Source organism: Montipora capricornis, chromosome 8, assembly GCF_036669925.1.
Source record: "Montipora capricornis isolate CH-2021 chromosome 8, ASM3666992v2, whole genome shotgun sequence".
Lineage (NCBI taxonomy): Eukaryota > Metazoa > Cnidaria > Anthozoa > Scleractinia > Acroporidae > Montipora > Montipora capricornis.
In genome coordinates, this window is record NC_090890.1 from 6,799,284 (window position 1) to 6,824,283 (window position 25,000).

General features: G+C 40.6%; 2 protein-coding genes across 2 annotated transcripts in view; one reads left to right on the forward strand and one right to left on the reverse strand.

The window, feature by feature from the left end:
* Positions 1-842: 842 nt before the first annotated feature.
* LOC138059331 (3'-5' exoribonuclease HELZ2-like) overlaps positions 843-25,000 on the reverse strand; it is a 34,833-nt gene continuing 10,675 nt past the window's right edge. The window contains 15 exon segments of the mRNA XM_068904903.1: positions 843-1,742; positions 2,413-2,580; positions 2,923-3,082; positions 3,392-3,628; positions 3,902-4,228; positions 5,731-6,032; positions 13,859-14,035; positions 14,810-14,941; positions 15,292-15,377; positions 16,369-16,574; positions 18,753-21,358; positions 22,588-22,827; positions 22,830-23,849; positions 24,442-24,520; positions 24,890-25,000. The exon segment at positions 24,890-25,000 is cut by the window's right edge and continues 342 nt beyond it. Of these exon segments, the coding sequence (XP_068761004.1) occupies positions 1,642-1,742; positions 2,413-2,580; positions 2,923-3,082; positions 3,392-3,628; positions 3,902-4,228; positions 5,731-6,032; positions 13,859-14,035; positions 14,810-14,941; positions 15,292-15,377; positions 16,369-16,574; positions 18,753-21,358; positions 22,588-22,827; positions 22,830-23,849; positions 24,442-24,520; positions 24,890-25,000 (5,952 nt within the window). The 3' untranslated portion in view covers positions 843-1,641.
* On the forward strand, positions 10,565-11,618 carry LOC138059541 (melatonin receptor type 1C-like). The gene has a single exon (XM_068905184.1). The coding sequence runs from the start codon at positions 10,584-10,586 to the stop codon at positions 11,616-11,618; it is 1,035 nt and encodes a 344-aa protein (XP_068761285.1). The 5' UTR covers positions 10,565-10,583.

Genomic DNA, 25,000 nt, shown 5'->3' on the forward strand with positions numbered 1-25,000 from the left:
ATCATAATAAGGACAGGAACCGGTCGTCAAAAGCGCGCTATCATATCAGAGTACCTACAAGGATGGGCAAGTCGTCGCAACAACATGCAAAGCTCTTCTTGGCCATGGGCAACTGATCAGTGTGAACAAACAAAATCATCTAGTATTTTCATGGCAGCAGCAAGAGCAGGAATGTCGCGTTTCTTTACTCAAAATTCAGGTTAACACTCTTAATCGTCCATCTCATCAAAGTAAAATCTTACATATTCGTCGTAAGGATCGGAAAATCGAGATTTTTGGAGGAGTTCAAATCATGCAGCAAAAGAGACTCATCCTTCGAAGCATGCCACAGCTAAAAGGTCTCGTGTTTCTCTTAAAGACAAACTGAGCCACTGACAAAAAAAAAAAAAAACAAAGAAAACAGATCGGCGGCCGCGTCTACTTCGCAGCTTAACTTTCTACTTCGCGCCAAATGGTGGTTACCTCGACCCATTCCATCGCGGCTCTCCCCGCGTCATTTACGACCGCCTCCAGTGGTTGCTTGCTCAAGTAATTGCCTTTACATAGCTCGTGCCCGACGGTTCGTTCCGGCAAAAGCACTTGTTTCGCCTATTCCGTGAAGCGATATGACCGGAACCCGGCGACAATGTTTTCTTAACCTTTAAGGCTAAATGTGAATTAGACCTGTGTACGCTCCTGGAGCGTTGCGTGACGACACTAAGAACGGCTGCGGGGGAGACTATACAAAACAAGGTATAATTCGGTATTTTAAAAGGAAAAATATCGTTCATAGATATCTGATCCGGGTTTCCTCAAACCAAGCGCTACCACTCCTCGAAGTAAAATAACAATAGGCATTAATATAAAAAAAAGTAAGAAAATTTATTAGCATTATCATCCCAATTTAAATCTACAACTGCGACAGTTTACAACGAAATCATTAAACTTGAACTAAACAAAACCCTTATAGGGCAACCAACGCCCGTAAAAGTTGAATGGAGAATGGTCTAAAAAGGAGAAAACTAAAATAATTTTATTTGAGTTTCTCACTGGCTTTGTTGTTTTGGTTTTTTTTCTCACGCTAAGGAAAAAATCAAATAGAAATTTAAAAGGGCTGTATTGCAAAACTTTCTACGAGAGTCGATCAAGCCTATGTTGACGACATTATTGTATTCGAAGGACCATTTGCCATTTACTCCTTGGAATTTACCAATTTACATGTATAAAGAATAGGAACCGAAAGGAACTTTATTTAAGTGTCTAGTCGTTCTAGCGCAGAAGCACTAATTGGGGACACTGTAAATTGAAATTAACAATTAACACAAATCAAGTCAAATTTTGGTTTTTGAGGAAAGGGGAAACCGGAGTACTTGGAGAAAACCTCTCGGTGCAGAGGAAAGAACCAACAAACTGAACCCACATATGACGCCAGATCTGGGAATCGAACCCGGGCTACATTGGTGGGAGGCGAGTGCTCTCACCACTGCGCCATCCCTGCACCCTTTGAGCAAAGAAAAAGCCTTTGCTCAAAAATTCAAAAACGCGGATTTAAAAAGATGAAAATTCTCCATAATACCAGGCCTTGGTTCTGTAAACATGAGATCAAAGTACAAAATAATTAAAACTTTTTTAAAAGCAGGAGATCCATAAAAATCATCAAGTTTACGACCAAGGCCAATTTTCCTCCACAAGGCAATGATTTTCTTCATAGTGCTGCAACAACTCTGCCCACATTTTATCCATTCCGAGAAGATGCTTGTTTCCTAATTTGAAAAGAAACCACCCGTGTCAAACAGTCCTCTTTTCATAATAGGAACCACAGTTTGCCTTACTTAAGTTTGATGTTTTCAGCGGAGATTCCCTTTTAGTGTAAAGTGATATACACTTTTTTTTAACTTATCACCAGGCTTCGAATTTGTGAGCGGATGTGTGTATGTGCGCAGTTACTATTTTGAAACGATGTGCATTTGTCAGCTAAGTGAATTCCATGACAGGAAAGTTGCTCGTGTGCTTGAACGAAGGGGTTCACAACAAATTTTCTCTGCAATTTTCGATTTCAAATGTGTGATAGAGAGAGACAATTGTGTAGTGGTCACCGCTTCGAGGCCTAGGTCCGTTAATGTGTTTCCCTTCGGCAAGAAACTCTGCACTGTCTCTCTCGACCCAGGTGAACAAATGGGCACCGGCTACATATCGCTGGGGGGTAACCCTTCCATGGACTATCATCCCTTTCAGGGGGGAGTAGCCATATCTTCAGTTGCTTCACGCTATAAGCTGTGGCCGTGGGAGCTCTAGGAGCTCGTGTCTGATCAGTAAAATAATTTAAAACAGAAGTATGTGAGACGAAAGTTCGGAACTCGAATTTGCCCGTTTTTCATCCCCAGATACCTTAGAGAGAGCAGAATGCGACATTGTTGGATCTTTTCCGCTTACCAATAATGCAAAGTCCTTTGCGTGCACGCGTAAGTGCCACGTTCATTTGATGTTCATCCGTCAAAAATCCCAGGTGTTCCTGGAGCCAGCTTTGAGTCGGTTCTAGATCGATTTCGTCTTTCTCCATTGATCGAACCAGAGAGATTATAACGTAATCCCATTCGCTTCCTGAAAAACGAATAGGACACCATTACTTGTGGTCTTAAGCTAACAAGAGTATATTACTGGGTGGGAAATGTTGCTAATGTTCACATTGCATTGTATCATATTGTAACACCGATATAAACTGAAGGGATCCACGTCTAATAGCGACAGTTGCGGCTGAACACGACAGAAGGGAGTTGTTAATATTTCCGTCAACTTAAGCTCTTGTTTTGAGGGTCATGGTGGTTTCGCTTCCAGTCGACTGGAAAAAAAATTTGTCTGTTATTGTAACTTCGCCGAAAACTTACAGTATTCATTATTAACAGGCAAAAGCAGGCAGAAGTATGATCGTTCAATATACCTTACCTTGACTCTTTGTTACAGTGGTGACTAAGATTTCTTCATAGGCTCCCTTCAGTCGCTCGCTTATTTTGCTTCGCTGTTCTCTGTATGGTGACAGTATGACCACGTCTGACATGCGCACTTGTGGCCTGTAGTGATTGGCAATATGTTTCGCTACGAAAACCTAAAACATATACAAAAGGGTCAAATTTGTAGGCTTAGGATTTTTGTCATTTTGACTCATATAATTTTTCAGGACGAATGGATGAATAATTGCTTGAATGATTGAATGAATAAATATAAGAATTATTGATTGATTTTCTGAAAGAACGAACGAATATTAGAAACACGGCACCAACATCTGTCTTTGCTATAGTCTTTCCTTTCTGCTGCTAGAGCTAGTCCCGTGTGTTTGCTCATGAAAAAAAAGAGAAGTGAATAATCAACCCCACAACTCACCAGGCATCAATTTTAAAGTTTCCCTTCAGCTTACCGCTTTTTGAACTTCCTTCATGTTCCATTTGGATTCTTCGTTGCTCTCTGAGGTTGCTATGGGTGAGGATTCTTCCTGTCCTTCTACGTGGCAGAATACAATAGGAATATCAAGTTGCCGGCGAATCATCGCGGGCCAAAAGGTGATCGGGCTGGGATCACGTGCTTTTACTACGTTGGCTGTCTGAAGTTCCCCATCGTAGAATTGCTTGGACGGAAATTCGCAAATACCCTCGTGCTAAAATAACAAGACAAAACGTAATGCCAAGCTCCTTGTCTTAACGTGATTATGATCCTAGAACCTGAAATGAGCCGGAAGGTTGTTGAAACCTTGGACCCCACCCCACAGCCATTTTCGGTTAAGCCCGCCACTCGACTCGATCTTGTCGTTGACCTTTCCCTTTTAATTAAATGAGCATTGGCGAAATTCAGCAACCGATAGAAGGCGGAGAAGGGTTTTTTATTGCTTATGGATGGAAAGGACTAACTGGTCTTGAAACACCTTTCTTACCATCCTGTACTGCAGCTTTAGCATCGTTGCTCGTTTTGAATGCCTCTCAAACATGGACACACTCAAACCAAGTGTTTTTGCCACGTGATCCTGAATGACTGGCTGCAGTTGTTTGTGATCACCAATCAGAACCACCTGTCGGGCCCCTGAGCACGTGATGGGAACGAGAGATTCAGGCTCCATGCACATGCCACATTCATCCACAATGCACTCCTGGATATTATCACACGAGGATATTATCCTTGGACTACCAGCTGTTACGCATGTGCAAAGTATAATCTGCGCGCCAGACTTCTCAAGAGCCCATTTCTCTGCTTGTGTGATTACCTGTATAGGGGTTAAAATAAGCAGTGGTTTACGAGTTAAATTCAATAGACCTTTTTGCAGATACTGCGGCCATTTTTGGGTTTCTTTTTTCGTAGTAACAAATTGCATTTTACTTTTGAAAACTCCCTATCCCGTGGAAAGCGACACGAAAAGACGTTAACCAGAGCTGACACGCTGTTGTGAACTCAAGCCCTTTCGTAAAAGATGTTGATGCGCCATCACAGCAGTGTTGTTATGAAACTGGTTTTCCCAATGCATTTATAACATTTTGTGCGAATTCGAAGATGGCACCCACCTTTTCGGCAGAGTGCAGACTTGGCGCAAATTTAAAAAACTCCCCTTTTTTGGCTCATTCACGGAGCGGATGAGGCTTAAATTTGTTGGAACAGATGAAGACGGAATTTAAGGCCGCGAACTTACGATTTTCATTCCCGTCAGTATCTCCAAACTCCCCACTCATTTCCCAAGTCGAGCATTCTGCGCACGGGCTCATCACTGTGCCACGAAATTCCCTACATATGTTGTACGCAGAAATTTATTTTCAAATACTTTCCGCCCGCGAGGAATGACACAGTAACCTCACATCTAAAGGTATTTAATAAAGTTGACAGATGATTTTTCTTTGAGAACGGCAAGCACTAAAGGTAGAATTTTTTACGTAATTTCTAGATCTTGCTTCGTTCTTGGATGTGTTCCACTGTCATCATTTGCATAACGAATACGCCAATCAAACTACGAACCAATTTGTTCAGTCGTTCCTAAACATTTTGTGAATCGAACCATTGTGTTCAGCTGGGCAATGCGTGGCCAATGGGCCAATGGGCCAAACATCGTTCCCAGGGTCTTTCATTTCCCCACGCTCCCGGGGAGATTATTGGTGTCATAAAGTTATACGTAATCGCAAAGTTTAGCGTATTTGGCGACGGTCAGATTTTGAACAGCTTCGCATTTGAGACCGGCCACTCCAACAAATTCTGACATTTCACATTTATTTTGCCGTCGCTGCTGCCATTCCTCGAAGACTTTTCAACTCCATTTAGTGTTGTATTGTGTTGCTTTCGGAGTGGTTTCCGACACTAAACTAGTCTCTTCTTGTTTACCTTTGGAGAAAGAAACCGACCAGAAATGCTTCTACTACTAAAGCTCTATGAAAATGAATTGCTAAATTCAATGCTGAATATTTGCAAACTCCTATGGGACAGCTCCACGCCCTATGGGCTCCTATGGGACAGCTCATTATAATGACACAACAAACACAATCTATTGTTTCATTTTACAAGTAAGATACACGACTCGCGTCCGACCTTTATGGGCTTTAAAACGGCTTGCCTGCGGCTCGTCGTTTTAAATGCGTATAAAGGTCTCCCACTCATATTTCATCTATTACTAAAAACAAATAACTGCTAGTTAAAATAACAGACTCGTCTTTCTGGTAAATGTTAGCCATTTTCCGAATTGTGCATCCCACGGAAACGCCCTTATAGCCGTCTTGTTTTACTTACTTTGCGATACTCTTTGGCCTCTTCTTCGCCAATCTTTTCACCTCTCCTTCTTTGCGCGGCAAATCCCTCTTCAAATTGTCGCAGATCTTGCCCAAACGGGCAACGAGAACTGCGTATCACGTGATGAAGGGACACCGATCTAACCTTTTCATTGGAAATCTTGAGTTCGTCATCACTACGTGTAGTTCTTGCTGGCTTCAGAGCGTTAGGGATAGGGAATTCCTTTTGCTCGACTTGATCACTGTAGACTCGCAGAATTTTCAAGCTTGGAAATACCAAGCTTGGAATCTTCATTAGATACTCTGAAACAGCAAGTTTCAATCTAGTTTAGCGATCTGAGGTCGTCAATTTCAGTCTTGTATGCAAAATCGGGGCAGCTAGAGGGAGTCTGTATGCTTTTCATGAAGGGAGTGCGTGCAGGAAACGTCAAGAAAAAAAGACGAATTTCCGGCCCTTGAGAAGTTCGATTTATAATCAGCAAGTTGTTACTAGTTCAAACCAGTATAGAGCGACACTGTAGCTGATAAGTTGTTCGAGCATGTCCCGCAAAACACGGGCCAGTAAACAGCTGAGTCTAAGCTGTTCTGGGACTATGACTGCCACACAGATTGTCATCGAACACGGGCGACCTGATGTAGCGGTTCCTTATCAGGAAGACGATCAGTGACAGATGACAAAGCCATCCCAGGTAATTGCACAAGATCGCCAGAAATCAACTTGACAAGATAACGGTTATTCAGAATTGAAGATGGAGCACGCTCGACTTCGGAAGATGCAAGTGGTAATTGGTGCCTTTGGGTCCATCACATTGAAGTCTACGGACTTCGTAGAACAACTCGGAATTCGATACAGTTTAAGAACTTTACAGAAGTCTGCTAAATTAAGCACAGCATTCATATTGAGGCAGACAAGAAGATCTTGCCTACCACTCGTGTGGAAATTACAGACAGAAATGTAATCAGACGGTATGTACAAATATCTTGAAGATAAGCTAGCGGGAGAAGAGAAAATTTTTGTGGCCTCCAAGAAAGCCTACGATATGCTCCCCAACTCTTGGATTATTGAATGCTTCTAAGCAGTTGATAATCCAAGAGTTAGTGAGCATATCGTAAGCTTTCTTGGAGTCCACACAAATTTTCTATTAGAATATTAGTCCAATCACTTTAAGTTTTACGCGGAGGTTAATGCCAAATTTTCAGATGGTGAAATCCTGGGAATAGTAGGTAATGTCTCTTCATCATTTTACAGACTAATTTTTGGCTATGATTTTCCTTCAACTCACCATCCACACACCCAATACTTCCCCCCACTTACCCGCTTTACCAGAGATTATTATTTCTGTTAGTGGAGAGGAACCCCTTCTTGTAGGGGGATTCTTGCTGCAGCACCATAATCATGCCACGAAGGTTTTTAGTCTACTGCTGTTGTTATTTTTTTGTTTTGTTTTTTGTTTTTGTTTTTTTACTGTAAACAACTATATCAAAAGAGAATTTTTTCAAAGTGATAACAAATCTCCATGAGACCCGTGATTGTATCCTTTACAGTCTATTTATATAACAAGTGACATACAAGGGAATATTTATCTAGAGCAACGATAAAATGATATATGAAATGGATCATATATGAACTGCGGATATGAAATCAAGTGAAGCTATGATCCTCGCAGTTATGAATGCAATTTTTGCAATTGCGTAAAGAAGCCCGAAAAATTCAGGACTTCAACGGGGTAGTTGAAGTCCTGAATTTTTTTTGCTTAAATTGTACAGATGAGTGCGCGATCACTTCTCAAAATTTCAATTTTTATCTGTCTCCATTTAACATGCTTTTATTTCCATTTTAAGGTTTTGAAGGTGCGTGTGATCATGAGCGCCTGATTATCTTCAGGGTATAGTTTGTCTTGTCAGTCTCGTGTTATATATGGATAACAAGTAGTTACACACCTTAATGTACCAGTCAAATTAACTGAATGATTGTTTCGAAATCCTTGATTCCGCCCCTAATAACTTAAACTCAATATGCATATAAATTGAGAAAAGCCTAATTTAAACCAACAAGTTCATCACGTCAACCTGACACTTACGCTTTACGCTCTACATTCTTTCAAACACCCTGTAACTCACTCAAATATGTAATTCTTGTCACTTAATCATAATTAATTATGCATTAATTGCCTAGTTGTTATATAGTCCTAACGGTTTTTCAAATATTCTGTAAATGACGATGGTGTTCGTAACATCGAAACATGTCTTGGAAATTAAAAAATGTCCTAATTTTCTTAAAGATAACGATTTGCTTTCTGCTGTCTCGGCCTTTGCTTTTCAACCAATCAGCCACGAATGCGGAATCTTTAGCTTTGAATGCATCTACGTTTGTCTCCCCCATGAATTATCAACCCACGTGGAAACGTAACATGAAATCGAGGCTACCGATCAAATTCCCCACCTCCTATGAGTGGTGATCAAATGCCCCGCCCCCGGAAAGACCAAGATAATCAAATTCCCTCTCCCGGGCAGGAAAAGTAGTCAAATGCCCGGGGTATACCCGTGGGGGATGTTGAAACTTCAATTTGACAGGTACATTAAGGTGTGTAATTACTATCCATATATTTTTATTGTTTTAAAAAATTTTGTTAATATCAGTCTAGTTATCTGTTTATTACTTCTGCTTACTATAATTGTGTATATTGTTTACAGTATATATAGTTGTTAGATAATGATTGTAACCCATTGTTTATTCAATAGAATTTTTGCAATAGAAAGAATCAATATTATTGACGAAATAATATTATAACTTTTTAAGAGAATATTTTAACTGAGGAAGAGACATACTAAACAACTTGAGTCCAAGGCTTTCAAGCATTGACGAATAATAAAGTAGATTCAACTTGTTTCAATGTGTTTCAGGAATTCTACACTTCAATAGATGGTTTTCACAGTGACGCTCTCAAATTACAAAATCAAAAACCGCAAGGTGTTTTGAATTTTTATCTTTCGGAGGTTGAGGATGACCTAGAAATAAATCTTTTTTCAAGCTTCCAATTCCATGACGTCTTTCGTTTCGAAAATATATACAGCATTTTGTATTTCCAATTGACACCTTGCGGGAAACCATGATATGATTATTTGGTTGAAAAAAATGTATATGCCCATGAATCTCAGCAGCTTGAGCGTTCCAAGTACCTAAGGAGATGTGTTCATATTCGTGTATTTCATTTCATGAGCGAAAAGTAAGCGCTTCCATCGCTAAGTGAATTACAGATTTTCGTTTGAATTTCTCACCGCCATATTGGTGCACCAACATGGCGGCTCCATACAAAACTCTATAAAGTTGCGTGAAACGCTTCGACAAATAACTCAGAAACGATGTACAGCACAGACCTGAGAATTGGTGAGGTGATTTATAAATGTGTCTCCTACAACATTCAAAGTTTTTGGCTTATTTCATTGAACGGTTTCGATTTTGTTTTTTTTTGTTGAGTGACAATGAAAAGGATCTTCGGTATAATATGGTGGAGGACCCAATATTAAAATCATTTTTAACGCAGGTGGATTTTCCAGGCCTAGCAGCTGAACAGTGGAACCACATTACTAAGTTATGTTTGAGAAAACAAACTTGACAGATTTCCTTACCCTTTTAGAAGCGCTAATACTTTCCTCTGTCCGACCATCTTATTTCCGCCCTTCTTCTTTGCAAATCACATTTACATCCTGCTTACTCTTTTTTGTAATTGTCTGGTTGCGACTACCATTTTAATGTTCTTAATTTAATTTTATCTTTTGGGCTGTCCTTGTTTTGACCAGGTCAAATCTGAATTATCATTTAGACCAACAACGCGTTTAACTTGTTTAATTGAACTCTCATAGGTTTGCGTATAAACGATATCCAAGCTGCAAGGTAATTGATGGTGCTGCGTTGTCCGATACGGAATATAAATATCAATATAGTTGTATAAAGTTAAAAAAACAAAAACAGCAGTAGACTAGCAACCTTTGTGGCATGATTATGGTGCTGCAGCAAGAATCGCCCTACAAGAAGAGTTTTTACTCCACTAACTGAAATAATAATCTCTAGTAAAGCGGGTAATTGAGGGGAGGATAGTGAGTGTGTGGATGGTGAGTTGAGGGAAAATCATAGTAAAAAATTAGGGCTAGGTTGTTAAATGAAGAGAAAAATTTACAAGGTAAAATCTCAACCTCACAGTGGAGTTAGTAAACAGAACAAACTCTGTGAGAAAATAAAAACTTTAATACCAAAACCAGCTTGGGATAGAGAAAAGTAAAAGGAAAAAAGAAGAAAAAAAATGCAATGGTGAATAAAAGACTGAAAACTTAGAAGAAAATTCTATGCAAAAAGGGATTTATCCGAGAAAAGAAAAAAATATTATTTATTTTTTAGAAAATAGTTACTTGCAAATTAAACCATTCGTTTTTTTTAATTAAAGATATGCCTATCCAAAAAGGAAAAGTTTATGAGTTTAAATATTCTTGAAAAATGATAAAACTTAATTTGATTCATTCTGATTTTTCGTTCAACTTGCTTGATTGAACTCTCATAGGTTTCAGTACCTATTATAAACGATATCCAAGCTGCAAAGTAATTGATGGTGCAGCGTTGTCCGATACGGAATATAAATACCGAGAATAACAAAAGAAGGGTTAGGGTTAGAGTCTGAAAAAAACAACAACAAAAACAACACTGGAAACCTAGCGAGTGATTTTGATTTTAGAGCAGATATCATTCTGAACAAATGAACAAGATAAACAATTTCGATATAGGGATACAGATGTCAAAAATAATTCAGATCTTTAGACACTAAGACATTGAAATGACGAAAAGTTATTGCCTGACGAGACATGTGGCAAACAAAACCGACTGCTCAATTTAAAATTGTGGTATATATTTATTGTATAGAGAAAGTCCTTCTGTTTTTAGATGGCATTTTCCAGAGCAGTCGTGCTAAGATGACCGATGAATTGAGTTCTCGCAGGCTCTTTATAACCGTTGTGGAAGTCTTCTCGATATTAACGTTAAATATTTTGTCGCTAACAGGAAACACGTTAGTCTGCATCGCAGTTTTCAAGAACGTTCGACTTCGGTCAACGACTAATTTGTACATTGTTGCTCTAGCACTGAGCGATCTGCTGTCCGCCATTTTCGTGATGCCTTTCGTTTGTGGTGTGCTTGTAGCCAGTAAATGGGTTTTCGGTGACGTGGTTTGCCAATTTCACGCTTTCTTCAGCTTGTTTGTGATATACGTTTCCCCCGTAACGATGGGTCTGACGGCCGTGAATCGATACGTGAGGATGTGCAAGCCAGACGAGATATACAGGAGATGGTTTTCCAAGAGGAAGTCTATTGCTTTCCTCACGTCTGCATGGACCGTTGTTGCTTGCTATGTTGCAGTTCCGCGGTTTGCAGGTTTGCAAGAGCATCGGTTCATACCAGGTTATGCACAGTGTTCTCTTGAACATCACAGCTATGCTGGGAAAAAGATTCATTACTGCATTGTCCTTGTTCTCTTCTTTTTGACACCTCTGATAACAACTGTTTCCTGCTACCGAAAAGTCGGGAGGATGATACGCCAGCACAACGAAAATTCTTCAACTAATATACAGCAAGGCGTAAACACGGGCATCAGCAGGCACGAAATAAATATCAGTAAATCCCTCTTTGCAGTCGTGTTTGCCTTCATGGTATGTTGGGTACCATTTTGGATAATTGTAATCTTACGGCGTTTCTTCCTTGCGGAAAAAATGCCCCGAATTGTCGAACTCTTGTGTATGTTTCTCTTCTATTTCTCCAACACAATAAACCCATTCGTGTATGCAGGAATGAACTCCGCTTTCAGACGAGAATTTCGCAAGATACTTCTTGAAACGATGTCGTAGAGATACCGTTGCATTTGGCAGAGAAGGGGCAAACACAAGAAGTGAACACGCAGAGCAACCTATCAGATAAGGCTTAAGTTGGACAGAAAACAACACTGAAGACATCACACCGTTTTCTCGGAAGCTCTGCGTTCCTGTAGTTCAAATCCAGTAATTTTACTTTGTTATTGATTAAAATTTTACTTGCTCCCACTCATAGATATCGGTTCACTTCCATTTGACTCAGTCATCGTTTCACAAAATCAACAGTCAACCGATGGATCTTATTTTGGCCCGCATTCCGAAGCCCGGTTCCTGATCCGGCCGGAAGTGTACCGATCTAAGCGTGGGGTAGACTCGGGGATGAATTTTGTTGAGGTGGTGATCAGATGCGGTTTAAAGGTTTTTTAACACGGACTCCGCAAAAAGTAAACGCGCTCGCATGGACAATAATTCAAAGTGCATGCTGCCTTACCTGAAAAGCAGGCTTTTTTAAGCATGTTTAAGATGCGGAGTAAAAGCAAAATAACTGCGTGACTTCTTGCTTTGAAACGTCAGTATTTACAAGATAAAGAAGAAAAGAAAGGATAAAAGGAGAAGGTTTTTAAGACTTGCGCATCAGTTGTCATTAAATTCAAATAAAACAACAACAATAGCAACAACAGAACAGTTTCTTTGAAGTTGGTTAGGTGTCGATGTTTTACCACAGCAGAATCAAAAGTTATCCAAACATTGCAATGTAGAGGCAACGCATCGAGACACACTCAAGTCAATACATAGGAACTCACAGCCGAAATGCAAAATATCTGCGACACCATTATACGACGGGACGCCCGTTCTTGTAAGATTTTCAAGATTCAACGAATGAAAAAATCAAACACGTAACCGGGGTCAAGGAATAACAGGCAGCAACTGCCTTCCAAGCCTAATCAAACGAAGCAAGACTGCGAAAGAAGCAACTAACGTCTAGCCATGCCCCTTACTTAATTATCTCCTGCTTATCGCAAAGCTTTACATTTGGAACTGCAGAAGGAACCAAGGGAATCCAAATATTAATGGTTTAAATTTACGGCGCGTTTGAAATATGAAACTGAACTTGACATACGGCGTTATGCTAAAATAAAAGAGACTCTAAGGCACAATTGTGCGGGTCTTCGGAAAGTTTTGGTGTTTCGGTTACATTGTGGTGCTGTTAATACTCTTTCTTTTGGTAGGGTTGTAAGTAGTTTTGTCAGTATTACGATCGGCATTGTAAGTAATATGTATTGTAAATAATTTTGTAATTAAAAAAATGTAACGTTTTATGTCGCTCGTTGAAAGGATATATATTCTCGGTTTTCACATGACGTCACGACCGCCTTGTTGGTGCCCAAAACAAAGAAAAGGCGGCCATGTTGGTGCCCCGACCAAATCCTCGGGGAATTTAACTCTATTGTTATGCAAACGCTTCCTTTTGTTTTCGTTGAAAAACATGGCTGTTGATCACGTGAGTGAAAAGCAGCAATAGGGAGACGTGATTGCTGGTGAACTCATATTTGTAATGTCGGCTTGTGTATTGAGAGAATTAGACAGAATTACAATGAATCATGCATTCTTTAATATGATCTCGCGATGTCTCGCGGATGCAAAGTTCACGAAATGTTTGGATTCCTCAATCATAAGGCGTAAGTATGTAACATGACATTATGACAAGAACCTAACGTCAATCTGCACTGTAATCACGTTGCGCTTAAACACCTGTATGACTGATATTTCGTATCTCTTCCGATGGTTCACTACCATTGAGGTTAAGAAAGATTCTTGCTGATCATGAAAAATTGACCCACCAACTCAAGAAGTGCTTTAGGAACTGTAAATTGCATTAGTTTAAACGTTGAATAAATGTACAAATTTTTAAAGGGCTTACTTTCATTTTGAAAATTTTTGAATTCATTTAAATAAACTGCTGAGCTTTAAAATAAAATGAATGCCGAGTTCTTTTTTAAAGGGATTGTATCACAGTATTGCCCATGCTGTAGCCGTGGCGAATGTGACAGTTTATAAGCTAATCAGAAGTGACGTTATAATTCTTGAGGAGAATTTTACACGTACGTGTGAAAATTTTGCTCAACCCCTAGCTCATTAGTGGTTGTTATAAACGAGAAATTTTTACACGTACGGTTCCGACTGGCTTATAAACGGTGACATTCGCAATGACCAGAACATGCGCAATACCGTAATACTCTCTCCCTTTAACAGCAAACTGAAGAAGCACAACTTACCGGTGACGACATCCACAGCCTTGTTTGACGGCCCACAGTAAATTACTTGAGGTGGTGCCTTAGGAGATTCTTCCGTTTGTCCTTGGCCTTTTTCCCAAATCTTGTACGATTTCGAAGCTCTATTTCTTTCTGCGAACCAGTAAGCTATGTGTACGCCAGTGACTGTTTTACCAGTACCTGAATGAATGCAACGCACATGCTGTCAACTCGAATCTCCTTGGCAATAAAAAGAGCAAAATCTTTAATTTAAAAGTAAGGGAACATTCATAATAAAGTGAAGTACGATCGGATAAGGACTGTTTAGGATGTCATTGAATGACAGCCTGTTTCGAAACATGAGCCGAAGTTATCTTCACACTCAAATGATTTGTGCAATGTCAGTAGATGGCATAAACGCTGGATGGTCTTTGATGTGATTGGTCAACGAAGTCGGGATATTGTTGGTCGACTGTCAGTTAAGCCTAGATGTCATTGGCTGTTGTACATTGTCGGAGAAGTTCCCTTCCTTCTCTCTGGCGTATTGTTTTACCGGCCAATAGGATGCCCTGTCAATGTTCACTGTCGAGTTGGTGTGCCTTTTATCCGCTCAGTTTGCAACTCGAATCAATAACAAAGAACTCCTTGCCTAATAGTAAGGTGACCGTTTGGTGACAACAATCTCCTTCCTTGAGTAAACGTTTTTTTTTTTGTACCAATAAATGAAACACTATGAATTTCCGCTTCACCGCCGCACTTCGCAACTCACTTCAGCGGTTTTCAAGTCTAGTCGCGGGGTTTGGAAAGTGGAGGGAGGGGGGGGGGGGGAAAGACATTTATGTTGACTGGTGCATTAGTGATCGGTCCATCAATTACTGTATCTGTAGTTGGGATTCCAAGTGATCGTGGACTAACCATGTCAAGTAAATTTTTCCTTCTACCACCAACTTTAAAGGCACAACACGCTTGACTAACCTGGGGGACCCTGAATAAGAGTAAATGGCTTGGACAGTGCCTCCCTCACGGCAGCCTCTTGAAACTGGTTTAATATTTTAAAGCCATGTTGTCTCAAAGACAAGTTGCAAGGGATTTCGGCCCCAAATTTTTCTGTAAAATGTAAAAGGAAAAGATGTTAAATTTTTGGGGGAAAACTCAGTTTTGTTAGCATAACGTAAAACCTAGAAAAGCGAATACCTTGGCGGAGTGTGACGTGAAGTTTTTCTATTCCTTTCTTTGAAATCTAATTAATGGTCCATGAATAAGACTTAAACTGAATACTAATGTAGGAAAGCTTTTTGAACAATGTATTTAGGCTCACGAGATTCATGCAAAAAAGGTATTTAACGTAACAAGGACAAGAAATAGTGTTATCAAAATCTTACGACGTCCTCAGTGAGATACTCATCAATCTCCTTCCTCTGTAGAATAAATGTCTCAGGATGTGCCGTCTATTTTACCTTCGGTTGGTTCTTCTCCTTTGCAAATGGCGTGAACTAGCTCCGATGAATCTTCCAGTTTGGTGCATAATGCTGCATACATTCGTCTTAAATACAAAACGAAGTCAAGTGAACTTCAGCCGCTTCAACGTTAAGGACGGTGCCTACTATTGTTATTGCGCATACGTTCTGCGCATCTCGAGATGCTCGGGTTTCCTCATTCTCGTCACAGGGGCACTTAAAATATGTTGAAAGGTGCAGAGTTCTCTTTTGGGCAGAAGGCTTACATCATGATGTCACCAAATTTGTTATACTTCCTTATTAGCTTATTGCCCGTTGTTCTTAGAAGCACACCCAAAGGCAGGTTGATATTTTTAATCCCGGTGTTCTGGGAGTAAGCCCTCTTCCTTGAACTAATAGGACTTTACTTGACTTGACTTGATACAAATTATTTAAGTTCCTCCAAAGTGTAGGTAACTTTGTCAATTTTTAAGCCATTAGCCATCCAAAGCTGCAGGTAATGAAAAATGGTTACAGCGCACTAAGATGTTTCTTGGTAACGAAGCTTCACCATTACTTTCTAGTCATTATTAACGAAAAGGCGTTACGGTATTTAAGCTTCTAGATTATGGCTTTAATTCATAAAATAGCATGTCTCTGCCACCCCTCCACTAAAACAAGAAAATAACTTTAAACCACAGAATATATTTTTTACAATAAAAATTGTTCCCAATTTTTCCAATGAAAGTGTTTGAATCTGAAATAAATAAATTTCAGAAATGCTCAGTTTGGTTTTTAAATTTCCCAGGGGTCGCCATCTTGAATAATTGTGACACGTCGTGGTTGCCCTGTTGTTTAAATGAAAGGACAACCACGACACGTCGCAATTATTGAAGATGGCGGCGCCCGGGCAATTTGAAAGTGAAAGTAAGTGATACTAAAATTTACTTTTCTTCGACTCAACACTTTTTTTTAAGAAAATTGTCGATCAAATTTGATTGCAAACATTATTTTATTCGGTTTACAATTACTCATTAGTCGGAGTGGAGGTTCCCTTTAGAGGGCCTATCACCCCACTTCATTGGGCTTACATTGTACCTTTGAGGAAGAATTCGGTGGATAATCTCAAGAGTACTCCTGTGACGGCTACCGTCGATAAGTCCGTCTGGTTCCTTTGAGGATGCCTGGTGCAGGTTCATTGTGATTTTAACCTTTTGCTTTCCTTCTAGGGCTTCTTTAATAATGCAGTGACCAACCCAGAAGTCAGAACCGCGTTGATGTTCATCGCAGACGTTTGTAGACATCTGCAAAAATTGGCAAAAATGTCACTAAAGTATTGCACATATCGTAAATATCGATTTCAGCTTCCAAGGAAATACACACCAATGAAACGTAGACTACGGGCAGTCCCTTTTCATACTACTTTGGAGCCCTTTACCATTTGAAGAGAAAAATCGTCAAATCGCTCACGACAATTAAGACAAAAAGACTTGACTAAATGTTTAACATACGAGACTTGTAGTTGCTACCTTTGTGATTTTTAAAGTGGTACTACGACCAAAAATCCAATTCCTTTTTTTCTTTGGATTTCAAAACTATGTTAACTAAGCACTAACTGATCCAAGTTTTAACCTCTGATTTTAAAAAGACACCTTTTTATTTTAACTGAAATTTTCTTATTTATTGCTCCGCCATTACAAACTTTAAAATCTTGAGAGAGCTGAGTCGAGGAGAAAATGACGTCAAAGACTCACTAGTTTAAGAATGCAATGCGTGTGTACGCGGCTGAATTAATATGCAGCACGGGAGTTTCGGGCTTTCAGACTTTTAAACCCCTGTTTTGCATATATAATAAACTGCGTTTACACGCTGAAATTTTAAGCTAGTGAGTAAATGACGTCATTTTCTCTACATCCAACCCTCTGAGAGTACAATCGGTCAGTTTTGAACGTGAGTAATGGCGGACCGTGAAATTCAAACTTTGCATTCAAAATAAATAGCCTTTGGATAAAACTCAAAGCTCAAAATTTTGCCAGTGAGGTGTTAAACGAACACGCTTTCAAAATCTGAAGAAACAAAGGAAAAGATTTTTTGATCGTAGTACCACTCTAATCATTCCCGTACTTTTAAATCGCGGTGAATATAGATTGCATTATATTATTTGAAAAGTTTCCACCCCTAATCAAATAGTTACTTCTGATGCGCCCTGTACTTCTTTTTTCGTTGACACAGAATTAAATTTGTGTTGAGTTACTATTAATAGGAATCTTAAGCAAGACGGCGACGACGCCTAACGAGAACGTTGTCTAAAAATATTATTTCATGTTACTGTAATACTTTTGCGATTTCTCTAAGTCGCTCGGCTTGGAAAGAATAAAATTGGTGAGAACGGTGTGGATATTAAGAGAGAAAATTGAAACTTCATCGTCAGGTGCACTCGTCCTCCACATAACCTCAAATTTGATCATTTCACGTCGTTGTCAAGCCGAGAACGGCAAAATGTAAAACGCACGTGCAGGGCGTGCAGAACTATTGCTTTTGCCAATTAAACCTATTGTTACGTGACGTTTTCGTTGCCGTCGTCGTCGTCCTTCCTTAGGGAGCTTAAGCACGCGCGTTTTTGAGACGCGGATGTCAACCGGAAGTGAGTTGTTTTCCATTTAATCTTGTATTCACACAACCACATTTACATTGCTAAGTATCTCTTCTCCATTAGAGATGATTAGTATAAAATTCTAGGAGACACCACTGTCCTGGCACTCGAAATGTTCTCTTCCGGTTGCCGTCCCCGTCTCAAAAACGCACGTGCTTAAGCTCCCTAAGCTTAAGAAAGGACGACGACGACACTAACAAGAACGTTGTAAAAAAAATATCATTTCCCGTTTTTATAATGATTTTGCTATTACTCCAAGTCGTTCAGCGTGGAAAGTGTGTATCAGCATTCCAGAAACAAAACGGTGTGGATGTTTGGAGAGAAATTTTAGATATCATCGGCAGGTGTTCGCGTCCTCCTCATAACCTCAAATTTGGTCAATTCACGTCGTTTTCAGAACGAGAACGACTAAGAAATGTACCAACTTGTAATTATGAAACGCACGTGCAGGGCATGCAGAGGCTTTGCTTTTGTTCATTAAGTCTATTTTTTCATGGCGTCTTCGTAGCCGTCCTCGTCGCCCTTGCTTAAGCCCCATAATTATCCCTGTAGCGCGCGATGGCGAACATAAAAGCAAACGAATAAAATGAAAAGGCAAACCTTCTATACCTTCTACATTTTGCACCGCAAAGCGATCGAGCGACAACCTGTTCAAAGCAGAGACTAAAGCATGTGACGATTGTTTATTCTTAATCATGGTTTTTACGCATTAACCTTTAAATAATACCCGACGAGGAGATGAAGTGCAATACGAATTTGAAAAAAAAGGCTCGATTTGAGTACCCGGTCATCAGTTGAGATGTGTGCGTTAACCTTGGCTATAACTCACCTTATCTCTATCTTCAATGGAAGCCGATGTTTCCGTTTTGGAATAAGGGACAAGAGCACACACCAGATCCCCGGGATAAAACTCCAGTTGACGATCACGACAGTAGGACCCTGGAAGAGATACTGTGCCATGGAGAACACCTTTTTCCTTCTTCCATTCGATGCTAACTTGTTCAATAACGAACCCGTCGTTCTCCTTGACAGCCCCTGTGGCGGCTTCCATCGCAAGAACAGGCTTCCAAGCCTGAATGTACTCGTCAATCGTTTCATACCGCTCTCTAGACGCCTGGTGTCGAGCTGTATGTGCAAACGATTCGCGTGGGTATCTTCGGTGCTCGATACAGATATTAAGGTGCGGGTTTACCTTGAACAACTGAATATCAGGCACCAGAATTCCTCGTATCATATGAGGGCAGAGTTGCACAGGGAAGAAATCGTATTTTTTCATTACCAACGTCTTCTCATAATAATGAGCGTTTGGATCGCTGGAAAACTGAGAAGCAGAGTCGCCGAAATGAGGATGCTTGTAAGGCCCGACTTTAACAGAAAATGTGGGTTTTTGAGGTTCTTCCACTTCACGCAATGGTGACTTGATTTTCAGGCGAGCGTCAATTTGCTTGATTATGATTGCAAGACTGCTTTCGTCGTTTGACCTAACAGCATCCATAATACGAAGCCAATCATCCGAAGGAATTTCCAGTACCGAATCCCGAGAGTGAAAGTAGCTTTCTTCACCTTCCCCGTTAAAAGAGCTGTTGGAATCTGGTGCTTTGTACTTTCTAAACCTCCACTTAAGAATGACATCGAGGTCTTCCTGTTGTTTTAGCTCCACCGGGTTGAGGTGACTTAGGAGCAACCGCTTTTGTTTTCCTGCAAGGTGATCGTCTTCTGGCTTTAAAATATGAAGACTTGTGGAATTCCGATCAATTGATTCAATAAAAGCACGCGTTTCCTGGCAACGCTGTTGAAGCCTTGACGCCATACGTATTCTTTTACAATCCCTTTCAAATTTACGCGAGTTCTCGTGCATGTAATTGGAGCGGCGACAAACTTTTGAAATCTCATCCTTTGACATGTCTCCACCATATTGGCTACCCGACTGCAAACCGAGAAGACGACGATGGACTGCGATATCCATGTATCTTCTGATTGGGGACGTAAACTGTGTGTAAGATCGCATACCGAGTGAATAGTGCTGAATATTTGCAGGGGGCGTGTCACCTTCACAGACAAACTTCGCCCCGGACTGAATCCGTCGGAAATGGGATCGTGCTGCCGCAAGTTGAGGGTGGTTTGCTTCGTTGCAAATCAGTTTATAAACCTTGGCGATGTCACAGGACATCACAGCCTCATAAATTGCACTCCAAACCCAGCTTTGGATTTTGAAAGCGGTCTTCTCAGAATTCAGTAGCTCAAGGGACTCTGAATTCCCTTGCAAGACCTTTGCATAATGAAATGATAATCTGGCGTATTTACGATGCTTCTCAATCCATTCACCCAGTTTTTGGTCCTTGGGAGGCAGCTGAATTCTCAAAGGCGCCAAGTCGGAGTTTTTTTCTGAAAGAATCTTTGCAACTTCCTCGTTGGCTAGGAGCATCATTTCCTCGATCATTTCATGTGCCTCAAAACTTTCTTCAATCCCTTCGTTTTGCCAGTGATCAAAAGCACTGTCTCCCAACCTTTCACGTCTTCTTTTCTGGGCGAGTGAGCTTAACTGCCTGATCTTATCTGGAATATTTATAGGCAAGTTTGTGATATTCTCTTCCCTTTTCTCTATGATTCCTTGAGCTTCAGTGTAATTCAGACGGCAGCAAGACGTGACGATCGTGCGTTTCACATTCGGCTCTTTGGTGATCCTTCCTTCTTCGTCGAGCGTCACGAAAACAGACACTGCCAGACGATCCTTTTCTGGCAAAAGACTGCAGTGATTTTCACTTAGCTCTCGTGGCAGCATGGGAATATTTTCTTCTTCTTCACCAGGGTAATATGATGTGCAACGCAAAAGTGCTTCCTGATCAAGTGGAGAGTCTGGTTGAACAAAGTAGCTGACATCCGCAATGTGGATTCCTATTAGAAATGTGGATAACGAGATTTCCTCTATGGTCAGGGCATCATCCAGATCCAAAGACTTCGGAGGATCGATAGTAAAGGCTTCGCCAACCTTAGGGCGACTGGAGTACTCTTTTTCAGGAATGGACCAATTGGATGGAAAGCTTTCCGTCACATATTTCAACGTATCTTTCTTGAAAGCCCTCCTAATTCCACGCTCGGCGTACGAAATCTGCATGCTACTTTTCAAGTCTTCTCCTCGAGGCAATTCCCTAACTACCATTGCCAAAGGGTAGCGGCAATCTCGTCTCCACTGAAGGTATCTCACAACAAACAGGAACTTTCCACTGAGTACATCTTCTTTTTTCAATATTCTGACCTTAGTGGCTCTGTTATTTTGATCTTTCTTGTAGATCGGTATACCTTCACATCCCTTATCTGTAAGATTTACCAGTTTTGTGGCCGACTTGTTGATGGGCACCATCACGGTAGGGTTTTCGTAGTTTGTAGTGCAGACGAATTGGCGTTCATGTGGACTTATGATGTGTTCTAGAACCCCTGTTAACAAGAAATTCATGACCAGTTAATTTGTTATCTGATATATAATGTTAGCTCCGAGGCTACTGCGTAGAGTCCATGGTCCATGGGTGACCGTCACCCTCACTCCGTATTTAAAAATCAGACGCGGGTGACGTTTCGACGTTCTCGAACGTCAATTTTCAAATCGAAAGAAGAAGCAATAAGTTCTCTATTGCTGTGAAATGATCCAAGAAGTCTCTCCTTTTTAAGTCATTAAAAGCCAGAAATTTTCCCTTATCAGTTGCTCATGAACATACAAGAAATGAAATGTTTAACGCTCGATTGATGAAGTATCTGTGTCTTAAGTTTAAAATCTTCCTAGTTTCCATATGATCGCACACGATCTCACACGATCGCGGATCACAGACGGTCGAAAAGAGACCTGTTTCCATTTAATCGCAGACGATCGCAAACGATCGCAGAGCCGACTTTAGCCAAAAATTTCTGTCAGCAGAAATGTCAAATGTACACGCGCATTGTGCTCGCCGGAAAATCGCAGCAAATAACATGCCGGACATCGAGGAGGAAATTTTGCTGCAAGCAAATTTATTTTTTCTTTTACTCCTGAAGGGACGACATCGTCAGCTTCAAAACCGAAGGAATCATCGGTCTTGGGTTCGAAAAATATTCATAAAGAGACAAAAACTTGGGGCTTTCCACAAATTGGTGAGAGAGCTTCGTGTTTCTAACAGAGAGTAACGAACTTGAACGAACATTCGGACTTTGTTGCTAAGAACCGTTGAATCATGGGTCAAAATTAAAAATATTATAGGATACGTTTCGATCGCAGATCGCAGAACTTTGGCCAGTTTCCATATGATCGCAGGATCGCAAACGATCGCAGACGATCGCAGAAGATAGAACATGGTTCTATCTTCTCCGATCGTCTGCGATCACGATCGCAGGATCGCAGACGATTGCATTCAAACGCAGACGTTCGCAGAACTTTCTGAGATCTGCGATCTGTGATCCGCGATCGTCTGCGATCATATGGAAACCAGCCTTAAGGTCTTACACAGACCTTACATTATTGCGGCCCTGCATATTAAACTGCTCATGCTCATTTTCAGCGATAGTGGTTTTCAGGTATCATCCGGTAACAGCAACTCGTTTCTTAGGGTCCCTCTTCATGTGCTTTCCTAATACTCAAATTGATTTTTGGTAATATTTTATCGGCGGTTTAGTCTCGTGAAATAATTAGCACTTACCAACGATTTTTCCTTGGATCTTTGGCTCATTTTCATCCACCTTTGAGCTGTCTGTCTTTGTAGGATTAAGAAGCTCTAAGACGATCTTGTCTCTGTCAAAGGCCTGGCGAACTCTTCCTTTGATTTGGATGTCCGGAGTTGTTGTGTCTTCAACCTCCGCATATCCTAATTGGGAATTTTCAGGACTTAAGCGAAGATTGCAGACGATGTACTTTTGAGGTTCTTTTCGTAAAAGTTCCCAAGGACAGAAGGATCTAAGAATTCCTGCTCCTTTGCAGAAGCTATAATTCGCTGAGCCCTTTCGGAGGGAGACTTGTAAAGGCCGAGGTTTGTAAGACGCACTTCAACTCGACCGTTGACAACCCGGATTTCAGGGCACAGATCTGTCAATTCCCCCATGGCTTTAAATGAGTGATACTGCGCCTTCTCTGCGGAATGTACTCTGAGGGCTTTGGATCTGGAAGCTTCTAGTGGTGGGAATTCCGAATCTTGAAACATTCCTCTCCTATCATGGTCTAGCTGTTTGGTCCTTTCGCATTCTCTTACTAAAGCTAAAATGATTTCATCTATATCGCTGGGAAGCAAAGTCTCATCATCGATAAAGTCATCTTGGAGGTCCTCAATCTCTAGATTCCCCTTTTCAGCCTCATTTTCTCCCTCTTCTTCATCTTGGACTTCAGTCTCTTCCCCTTTCCCTTGTTCGTGCTCGTTTGCAGCCATGGTGGAACATGACCGGTCTTGCCTATTCTGCTCAACATCTATTTCGTTGTCTTCTTCTTTTCTTTCCTGGAGAACATTTGAACCATTTTCTTCATCCCCTGTTGTATCAACAGCTTCCTGAGAACTGAAAGCATTGTACTCTTCACATGGGCTGGTGTCAACTTTTGTTGCTGGCATTGATGAACATTTTGGAACAAACGACTGTGCATCTGGGTTCAGCTGAATGCTGGCGATGGCGGCGTTTATTTCGGTCTCAAGTTGAACCATTGTTGTACCATAAAGTCCACCATTTTGATTGCATCTTTTAATGAAGTCTTTCCAAATGATGCGACAGTTTCCAACGGTACAAAGCGATACGGGATCACCGACAACAGCCACCAAACATCTCGCCCTTGTGACGGCTGTGTTCAATAATTTTGGATCAGTCAAAAATTCCCAGTACAATTGTCGATCAACTCCACTTTCGCGCAGCTCCTGCTCCTGCGGCTTGCAGGTATGAAATGTACGGACGGTGCTAATAAAAAGCACTCGGAATTCCTCCCCTGTTATAAAATAAGTAAGGAAAATAACGGAGGGAGGCATAGTTGATTCAGTGGAGAGATTACGCATCACGTTTACGGCAAACCGCAAACATCGGACTAAAATTTGCGTTTTGCCAAAAATGGAAGAAATTCATTTGATATGAGCTCATTTCTTGCGTGTTAGCAGCAGGTGTCAAGTAACTTTTCAAAAGAGAGAGACGAGTTAGAATAACATTTTTCATGCTTTTATGAAAAGTAGCAGCACACCGTTTCGCCCTTGCCGTTTCACTTAAACGCGATGCTTAATCTCTCTAGTATTAGTTTGGTCACGAAAATTTTTATTCTGTCGCTGTGTTTGTCTGTCACAATGTGAAACATCCAGTATGTTAGAATTCTTGGAAAATCTTGCTTTTGTTTTCCACAGGTAATCATATTGAATGTGCCACCAATTTCGAGAAATAATGTTTGCCCCGATTCGATTCGTTTACCTCTCTGTTCTAGTTCTCATATTGTATAGGATTTTGACCGTCGAATCTGTTAGTCGGTCAAAATGGAGTAAATTATTATCTTCGAACTTGACAAAAAAGTATGAACATCTGCATGCTCGCATTACCTTGGACATTATGGATTGTGTCCACCTTCACATCCGTAAAAGCTCTTTCCCTTCTCAGTCTATTTCGAATGGCTTGGACCTTTAAATGGCAAATAAAATGTTTTAATATTTACGAGACGTCATTCATTCGTTTCTTCGTTCGTTTGATCATTCGCTCGTTCATTCAATCGTTTGTTTGTTCGTTCAACATCCATCCATTTATCAATCCATGCATTCGTACATGCGTACATTCACGCATTATCATTCGCGTTCTCTTTCGCTGTAAAAGCGTGAGTGTGAAAGTATGAATTGGTGATTCGTGAAATTAAAAAAAAAATTAAGCTGACACCTATTTAATTAAATGTACGCGTGCAGCCATATCATTTACGGTCGTCAGCTGGCTATGGAGTGTATAACTCATACAATATCTGCGGTCAGGGAAAAGTTTCCAAAAAATTCATAGTCTCACCTGGTAACGGTAGGAGGATAGAACTGCGATCTCAGATAACTTCTTCTCGCCCCATTCATAAGTCGGCCAGTTGTTTGCAACTTCTTTCACTCTTTTGACGACCTCATCAAC